The sequence below is a fragment of the Diprion similis genome, chromosome 8, assembly GCF_021155765.1.
Source record: "Diprion similis isolate iyDipSimi1 chromosome 8, iyDipSimi1.1, whole genome shotgun sequence".
Taxonomy (NCBI): domain Eukaryota; kingdom Metazoa; phylum Arthropoda; class Insecta; order Hymenoptera; family Diprionidae; genus Diprion; species Diprion similis.
The window spans coordinates 17,411,238-17,421,144 of NC_060112.1; the positions used below are offsets into that span (position 1 = coordinate 17,411,238).

The 9,907-nt window shown below is 36.2% G+C and overlaps 2 protein-coding genes across 3 annotated transcripts; one reads left to right on the plus strand and one right to left on the minus strand.

The window, feature by feature from the left end:
• Positions 1-1,263: 1,263 nt before the first annotated feature.
• LOC124410028 (sodium/bile acid cotransporter 7-like) lies at positions 1,264-4,440 on the minus strand. 2 transcript variants are annotated; one of them, XM_046888138.1, is made up of 6 exons: positions 3,925-4,440; positions 3,185-3,217; positions 2,699-2,925; positions 2,298-2,441; positions 1,899-2,148; positions 1,264-1,791 (listed from the first exon to the last, which is right to left on the minus strand). In XM_046888138.1, exons 1-6 carry the CDS (start codon positions 3,947-3,949, stop codon positions 1,547-1,549), a joined length of 924 nt encoding a protein of 307 aa, XP_046744094.1. In that variant the 5' UTR covers positions 3,950-4,440; the 3' UTR covers positions 1,264-1,546. The 2 variants fall into 2 exon arrangements, with proteins under 2 accessions (XP_046744094.1, XP_046744093.1); XM_046888137.1 differs by lacking the exon at positions 3,925-4,440 and having other exon boundaries at positions 3,185-3,368.
• Positions 4,441-4,599: 159 nt separating this feature from the next.
• On the plus strand, positions 4,600-6,687 carry LOC124410027 (26S proteasome non-ATPase regulatory subunit 13). Its single transcript, XM_046888136.1, has 5 exons — positions 4,600-4,771; positions 4,854-4,967; positions 5,410-5,736; positions 5,857-6,189; positions 6,289-6,687. The coding sequence occupies exons 1-5, from the start codon at positions 4,647-4,649 to the stop codon at positions 6,554-6,556; spliced, it is 1,167 nt and encodes a 388-aa protein (XP_046744092.1). The 5' UTR covers positions 4,600-4,646; the 3' UTR covers positions 6,557-6,687.
• The last annotated feature ends 3,220 nt before the right edge of the window (positions 6,688-9,907 follow it).

Consider the following 9,907-nt stretch of genomic DNA (forward strand, 5'->3'; position numbering starts at 1 on the left):
TCTAGATCATTCAAAAAATATCTCAAGGAGATTTACGACTAAAGTTGAATATTTTATCTTATTGATTCATTATCTAGTTACTAAAAAATATCTGTATTTATCGTGTATATTTCAAGATTCTAAACTTTCAAGTAGTTTTTCCTCTAAGGGTATATAGTGCTTTGAAATTCTTTATACGTCAGGATCTTTGGAAACAGATACTGCAGGTGGTTTTTACAATTTTTTCGAATTTTATTTTCAAAAGGTCATTTTCCACTTCTGTGTGATGATTTATTTACAAATTACGTTAGTGGTAAAAGCACATTTTCATGGACCTCAAAATTTACCATTCCCCAATTATAATAGCTTTACAGAGAAACTCACTGAGGAAGAATATCACAAGATTTTGCTTTTACTTGCCGCTCAATAATCTAGTTGTTTACAAAGATCCTTGGTTAAAAATCCTAACTAAGTGCATAATTAGATTCCACTTATAGAATACAATAATAAGATGTGAGAATTCTCGAACTTCCAAACAATAGCCTTCAGGAGTAAGTAGTACTAATAAATTTTTGCACCGTTACCCAAATTGTACATGCTATAAATTCATGAGAACGTTATAAACTCTGTTTCCGCAATCACATACTCGGCCTTTAATAGCATTCAGTTATTATGACAAACTGTGACCTTCAAAATTTCTGTGCTGCAAAAATGAATTCGAGGAAGCCATTACTTTGGAACAATCATTTTAGAAGTAAAGTTCTCTTGGATGTAATACATAGGTATGTATTTTATATATATTTTAGTAAGTCCTTTCCTCAAGAAGAGACTTCACTTTCACGCAACCATTCCATATGCCATACACGATTTTGCACCAATATTTCATGAATGAGTGTGTAATATACATATTCCAACAAGAGTACTGTTTGCTAAAGTGCTAATCTACCGAAAAAAGGGTTTGCATCCGTCTTAAATGAAAAAAAACATTGGATCATCAAATAACGAATATCTGAATAAGATCAGTAGAACTTTTCCCTCAAAATGCTAAAGCTTGCTAAAATTCATTTTCCAGGTGCAGGATTCTTGGTTCAGCGATGAATTACTGATTCAGCTTTGTTAAAATACTAATGAAGTAAAACTTCATAACAATAGGCTATATTAAGACGGAATAAGTTTACTATCTGAAAAAATAGTGCATGCAAAATTTTTGGAACAAAGTCTTGCAATTGATACATAATCAATTGTGGTTACGATTTTGGGAATTAATCATTAACTCAATCTTTGACTTAATCTTTGCCAATTAATCGCACTAAAAATCTGGTATAACACTATAAGCGAACCAATTATTGGCCGGTCAAAACTAATTTTACTTTACGAATTTGAAACCTTTTACTACTTATGTAAGAGTTATAATATTATTGATAAACACGTTGCTCTTCAGCAAGTATCAGAGTCTGCTTGGAACTAAATCGTATACTACTGGTTGTAGTGGTTGTGGGATAATACGAATTTGCAATGACGGAAAGGAAGCCACTTTTGTATCGCATCTTCTACTGTTCGACGGACGTCAGGGAGCGACCCAGTTTGCCAAAAGACTCCCAAGCAAAAGTTGTGCGACTGGTAAAACTGAGAGTGGCAAAGTAATGGAAGGTCCATGGGCTGATCCGTGATAAGCACCTCGGAGAAGCCATCCTCCAAGACCCACAGACTTGTGTGTTGTGGTAAACAAGGCAGCTAGCAGAATCTTGCGGGATAACCAACGTGAACACAGCACCCAACAAAGCCAGGCAACAATAAGTTGTTCTACACAGGCTGAAATTCGTTCTCATTACCACTATATCATTTACTACAATCCATTATCATAATACTAATGTTATAAGATGAATAAATTGTTCTTAAGTATTGTAGAAGATGATCACCGATTAGAATGCAGAGCAGTATGTCAACTGCCTGAAGAGATGAAGCATCGGCCGACAGAGCATCGCAGAACCAATGATATGCAGTTAGCAACAGTAATCCCTGCGGAACCCACGCAGTTCGAGTTCCATAACAGATTTTTAACTTAGTAGTAAGTGGCTGTAAGATACCACCGACACCTAAGGGTATCAAGGTGCTCAATAACAATTCTCTGACATTGATGCCAACAAAAGGTGCAGTTGATGCACCCAGCTGGAACATTAGAAATCAATTTATTACATTCCCTTAACAAAAGGCAAGCAGAGATGATGAAAAATATTTCATTATATTTGTTAATCTGTTCTGATAGACCTGCAAGTAGATTATCATTGACTTTTACAAAGTAGCTCACACTATCTCACCATTATGTACAACAAGAATGGGGATAGAAATAGTCCAACAAAGTATGATGTCAATGTTGTAACTATGCTCGTTGGTAGATCTGCGTCTGCCAATCGGCTCAGTACAAGACCCGTACTAAATGGAGGTGGCATGCAATACAACACCTGAAACGAGTTTTTTTTAAATATAATAATCGTCTAGGCTTTATATAAACCAGTATTTACAAACCACAGAGTATACATATGCTTCCAAATGGAATATCTTTCAATGATTGATATGTCTCACATGTTCTCCTACAGAGATACATTTTGACTGATCCAAGGCCACTGGTATCATCTGCTACTATCTATTGATTCTGCATAGCAGATAATATGAGCAGCCCTAAATCGATCAGAATCCATCTGTAGTGTACGAAAATTACCTCCATTCCCTTAAGGAGCCAAATGTTGACCCCAACATATGTTAACAGGCACGTTCCAACTCTGATCAATAGAGGCATCAAAATATATACAAAACATATCACAAAAATTTGAAGGTATCCGTTACTTAGCGCTGTGTAGAGCAAAACTGGACTGAAGGAAAGTCCAGCTTCTAAGTACGTTAAAGGCACAGCAAAATACCAAATCGCCAGGTTCCCATTCATTACCCCTGCAATAAATACGCTAATTTTATTTTTGTCTTTAGAATTCTTTTATTTGGAAATGAGTTTATTCATAATAGAAACGCAATGGCTAACAGACGCTACATCTGCGCATTATAAAACTAACATATAATCACTTATTGCTGAACAATTATTGTTTCTTTGTAATTTGTAGGAAATTCCACAGTTGTATGCATAGATCTGCTAGTTAGGTGAAATAATTTATCGACTGCGTAAATAATTACTGCAAGTAGTAATAACACTTACCGTTTACACCTCCAAAATCAGGTTTTACTGATGCTAGTAGCATACAGATTAATAACAATGTAAAGAAACCATATCGAAATACCAGTTTGTTCTTATTTTCAGATTTGCTCATTGTGGTAGTATATCGTGTTATATCTTGCACAGAGTTTTGAAGTCAATTCTTGAGATTCCTGTGTTTATAGTTTATCTCTGATTTAAAACTTTTTATCCCACTCTGCTGAGATATGTGAAAATTGATTAAAATCAACAAAAAAAATATAGTATTCGATAAAAGCATGCCAAAGTTGATTACTGCCTAACTATTTTCATTCCCTGTAATTCTCGGTCCATCAGAGTTTACTAGCTGTGCAAATATGTAGCATAGTTGGGTCACTCAGAAATTGTAGCACTGTTCGAATGCACATGTGAATTTGAAATTATTATTATTGATTGACGCTGCTGAAAATAATTATAACAAGTCATTCGCAAATGCTCCTCTATTTACTAGTGCTTCTATTAATATTCATTGAAAATCATGCGCTGTGTGACTTCTGTAGTAAAGACTAAGCTTGGCATATAATAATGTAGTTGAAATTCTAAAGAACAGAACTTCTTAAGTATTTCAACTTTTTCGCAAAACTACAATAGTGTATCTAATAGCTAAAGGTGTATAATAAAATGGAAATGGGATGAATATGAAATGAAATAATAAGGATAACAACGAGATGTTTTTAATAGAACCTTACAATTATATTACTTACAAGAAATGCTCATTTTATAATACATACACTACCTATGAACAGCAAGTTGTAAGTAAATACAATAGTGATTGCAAGCATGATGAATTATTGACATTAAATATTCTATTAATAATAATAATAGCCATTGTTATTAGCTGGTAATGAATAAGAGTGCACGATAGCCACGTCAGATTGATAGAAAGAAATCTACGAGAGGAATCCTACGTAAAAATATACAATTTGTCAACAAATCAATGAGTGCTTCTGCTCGTGTACCGTGTCACAAGAGGTAGTGTCCAATTCGCATGGCCGGTTGCACAATTTTAAATCGAGCAGACGACCCACGGGTACACATTCAACGTATTTTCGGAGACGAGTGTCTGTCAACTGATACCATCTGAAAGATTTAAAAAGATGGTTCACAAGACCAGTAATTATGAGCGTTTTCTACGTTCAGCCGAAAAATAATAGAAATAAATTACATTGTGAACGGTAATTTACCGCACATACGCAGTATATGAAAAATTCGCGATTAATTCAAATCGCTTTTCCGACTAAATATCCCGTCTAGCATCTGCTCTAAATTCCGATCAATTGTCCGCAACTCTCAAACGAGCTCTATATCGAATTCAGGAGTCGAAATACGACTACAATCGAATTTGGTACTGACGGGTGCTGCTAGAGTTGGCACCGTGAGTTGACGCCAGTCTGTAATCTGGATTGTCGGGTCACTGTTGTTAAACATGGCGGCTGCAGTTGCTTCAAGTGCCACAAAGGATGTCACATCATATTTATCCCAAAAACAAAACGTTCCCGATAAGGACTTAGCATCGGAATGGGCGCAGCTCGAAGAACTATACAACAAGAAGTACGTTAACTTAGTTTTTTCATACGACCTCGATGAATGTTTTGAAATAATTTTAACCTCCCATCATCCCGGTGACTTGCAGGCTTTGGCATCAGCTCACGTTGAAGTTGGAAGCATTTGTAAAACATCCTGCCCTACAGCAAGGCGATAATCTTGTACAACTGTACAATCATTTTTTGTCAACCTTCGAAAATAAGTAAGTATTAACGTTATTGACGATGTTTGGACAAGGTTGGAACATAACCTCACATTAGGGTATAGGTCAATACCGTTACTTTTATTGTTAATCATACTTTTTCCTCGACCACATTATTGTCGATAACATTATTCTTTTTACACATATACGTGTCGGATGTAAACATAGTTTGAGCTATAGAGCATTACCAAAAGAAAATACGGTTAAAATTTTATATGAAATCTATTCATAAAAATGAAATAGGAATGTTGGTAGAAAAAGAAAATATCTAAACTTCTTATTTTTGTTCAGAGCAAGTTGTTTCATTTCCTGATGTAATCATGTGACTTTAACAATGTTTGTGAATATTTGGTCTCATTACCTAAAATAGGTAATTGATATAAAAATTGATTATTTCATTATAAAGAAAGCAGCTTTCATTTTCCTTTATTATTCTGTGTAGGATTAATCCGCTATCGTTGGTTGAAATTTTGGCACATGTAATTCAGCAATTTCCGGATAAGCAAGAGGCTATAACATTCTTAGAGAAAACAGAATCAAAAATAAAAAATAATAATGAAGCAGTTGCTTTATGCAAAGTTCTAAGTGGACAAATTCTGCTGGACAAGCTTAATGATCAGGACAGAGCGAAGAAAGTCATTGAAGAGGTTGAGTTGATGCTTGACAATGCAGACGGAATTACAACTGTACATGGTAGATTTTATCTCCTTGCAAGTAGACTCTATAGACTACAAGGAAAACATGCAGAATATTATCGTACAGCCCTTAGGTGAGTATGTTTGTATGAGATACGATGTCGACATTGTATGCACACATCCATGGTTGAACAATCGATTTTAATCGCGTTGAAAACAATTTTGGAAACACTGGAACTTTTTTTTATTCACAGGTATCTTGGTTGCATTGACCTGGACACCTTGAGTAAGCAAGAGCAAGAACAACATGCCTTTTTCCTTGGGCTTGCAGCACTTTTAGGAGAGGGTGTTTATAACCTTGGCGAGCTTTTGGCTCATCCTGTATTAGAGTCTTTGAAGGGTACCTCCAATGCTTGGTTGGTAGATCTACTCCAAGCGTTTAATGCCGGGAACATTGCGGCCCTAGAAAAAACAAAGCCACAATGGAGTAAAGTAGCTGATTTAGCTGCACAGGAATTGAAGCTCAGACAGAAGATTTCCCTCTTGTGTCTAATGGAGATGACATTCAAACGGCAAGCTAATAATCGGTAAAATAATAAATATCAACCTATTTCATACTTTAATACGTTGTTTGTAACTGAGATATTCATGCGCCAATTAATTGGAATCCTTGGTCTAATTATTAGGCAGCTGACGTTTGCTGAAATCTCACACGAGACCCGATTGCCTATTGGCGAGGTTGAACTTCTTGTTATGAAAGCATTGGCACAGGGTTTGGTTCGTGGCGCTATTGATCAAGTAGCTGCAACAGTGAACATGACTTGGGTACAGCCACGAGTATTGGATCGTGCACAGATAGCTGGAATGGTACAGCGATTAGAGGGATGGTGTAAAGACGTCAATTCAATGGAGAGTCTTCTCGAAACTCGGGCATCTGAAATTCTTACTCTCTAATGTTGTGTCCCAAACTGGGACCGTGTTCGATGAAACAACGCAGTTTAGAAATTTGAAACTTGTTGAAACACACTGTAACGTACATGCGTAATAACGGCGACACTTTTAACAGTACGTAATCGAGTTCTTCATTGACTCTTTATCAATAAAAGTTCTGAGCTGTTTAAATTCGCGCAACAACCATGGTTCATTTATAAGAGGCATTTCTTTGTTATACCATATTTTCTTACGACTATCCTAGGTAGGTATATTTTTTGGATGTCTCATTTCGGCCACTGAAACCTATTGCTGGCGTATAATAATTATCAAACCAAATTCAAGTTTGATAGACGCCTTATAAATGAATCACAGATTGAATACGGTGTCATGTAAGTAACTATAAAATAATATGTAAGTTAACGAAACAAAACTCTAAAAATATCGTGATGTGGAATGATGAAACTAATAAAATTTCAACCTCGTCATTGTGACTTTGACTTTGGAATACCATATTTTTGTTAGGTACTGGTTGCACTGATTAGGCTGTGCGTACAACATCCGAGTATCGCTACCAAACTTACATTCAGTATTTAATATACGTATCGCGGATATGCGGCCTAAAGGCGAAACTACTGAGTGAATTGCGAATCAAAAGAGTTTTGTCGAAAGAGCCTGGCCAAAAGATGAGTAGGTTGGCTACGTCGCGAAAATCAAGAATGTTCACAAAGTCGCAAATGTTTTCAATCAGCCTTTTTAGATGATAGCTTTCTAAAAATTTATAACAATCCAACTGAATACAGCTTAGGAATACTCTTTGGCAGACTTGATTAATCGTGAATGTGTCATGACAAAAAAAAACCTGACCATGGCCTTATAGCTTAAAATCGATTATTGGAAAAGCCATTAATATAAAATTGGCGCGCATAATATTTATCAGTGGATTCATTAAAGAAAACCCAATCATGAGGTAAATTATACTTAGATGTTCTTTAGGCGCTAGGTAGATGCCCCAATAGAAATACAGGTACTTAGGGCTTGGCTTTATTTTGCTGAAAATGAAGAGATTACAAATATTATCAATCTGATGAAAGTAACGGGAAAGGCTCGGTTGGATACCACCCAATCAGACAAACGCCGATCGACCTAAACTGACATAATTCCAAATATCTAAATTCATAAATTTCAAATACGAAAAAGGGTATAACAGCCTAGTTCTATATGCAATTCTGAATATCCAAATTCTGGTTTCACATAAAAATAAAGAAATGGCATCAAAACTACGAAATCACGAATCGAATCAAGACGATTTCGTAGTTTTCATATCATTTCTTTATTTTTGCGTAAAACCGGAAGTTTTTTTACACGTTTCTGGTCAGAATTGTATCTCGAATTTGTCTGTCATGCCCTTTTTCGTAAGTATTTGAGATCTGAGAACGTAGATATTTGAAAAGATGTCAGAAAGTAACAATGTAAGAATCACACCTGCCACCAACTTCAGACTGCGCAACTCGCCCGGAATTTTGAAACGGTATGTTTCAAATTTCAACCGGCTGGCGGCACTGAACTGTATACTACTTCGGCGATTGAGAGTACTTTCTAGCGCGGCGCGGCGGCATTCTCTTTAGAACAGCCGGAGCGAAACTACGCGCGCCGATAGACCAGAGTTCAAGATCGCATCGTTCAGGCTGTGTCACGTAATTCAATAAATTTATGTATATATTCTCACCAAATTCATTGGTGAATAATATATGAATGGCAGATGTGCGGCCTATATGAAAAACGAGTTATCGAAATTAAAATAGCTCGGAAACATTTGCGGCGAGTCTCATCCATCTTGACTACACCGACGTACTACGTTAACTATGATCTCTGTACTAAATGGATAGATAATTGTTAGACTCCAGTTGTTCCCATTGGAAGCTTTTTTCCACCTTGCCGCTAGCCCGGGAAATAGTGGTCAGCGTATTTAAATATAGATATCTGCGGCCAATAAAAGAAAAAGTAATAGATATCTACAGGTACCATAAGCCAATGTATTTTCTTGGTATCAAGTCAGAGTCATTCACCTTCATTTTGGCACCAATGTTTTAATCAATTTGAAATTATAAGTAACAAGTAAAAATCGTCAACCATAAATTGACCTAACTTAATCACTCAAGGTAAAACGCTCGATTTGGCGCATTAGAATAAGTGAAGTATAGTCCTCGAAAACAGAATCTCAAATTTTTTCAAATTTTTTTCCCTTCTATTTTTAAAGTTATTGTGTGGGGTATCTCATACAGTTTTAGCTATAAAATTAAAAACAAAGAGGATGACAATCACACGAGTTGCGATCGTCCACTTTTGGCCCGAGTCTGGCTTTGCATGGCAGTTTTGCGGGACGCTAGTGACCAGTTTTATGTCCCTGGAGACGAAAGTGATCTTCCAAGGGACAAAAATGAAGCAATTGTGGACCACACATGCGCAAACCTAACTTTACAAGACTGAGATGAAATCGGCTACTTTCGTCCCGCTAAACCGCTACGCAAAGTGTGAAAAAAACGCATTGAGTGTTAATCTATCAATGGAAAGTCTCCTAGCCTCATCTTATCCCACAGACTACTGTCAGTTCGTGCTTTATTCTAACAGTTGATTCACTCTAGCCTCAGAATATCAATAGAAAAATAAATGAGCTGTTCCACTCACAATCACAACTGTATTCAACATATCAATAATTGATTTTTATTCATTCGGCCTCTTCAAAATTGACCATTAATCTAATTGGTCGAAAGTCACCTTTTCTAATTTCAACGAATCTCAAATCTTTACATTTTCGAACTTCTATGTAGAATCCGAAAAAACGGGTTCTTAAAAAAGTGTCGTTCTGGATGTCGGTAGGTCTGTCGGTCTGTTCGACAAACTGCCGTGATGATCTCGCAGACGGCTCAATGAAAAAATTTGATACAGAATTTTACAATGAAATGATGGACATTAAAAATTGCGAGGCCCCGTTTATTTGAACTTCCAGTTCTACCGGAAATGAACCGATTCTCAACGTTTAACCGAAAAAGCCTATACTATTTCTTCTTTATTATTTTTTGTAAATGAACAATTGAGTTTTTCTAAGATTATTTATTCATTTAAAAAAAGTTTTACCGTCTGCCCGCCTATCGGCTTGTCCGGACAAACTCCCGCGATGATTTTGAAAACCTTGACAACCCGATACGTGATCAGCCGATAATGCTAGCTGCTGCAGGATACCTCATTGTCAGTACCAGATAGATGGCGTTAATAGTCGTCTGAGTTCATGATAATACGTATTAACACAGAATAATCGTCCGTGAATTATGGTCTGTGACTAATAGCGCTAATAGCGCATATGAAAATGAATAT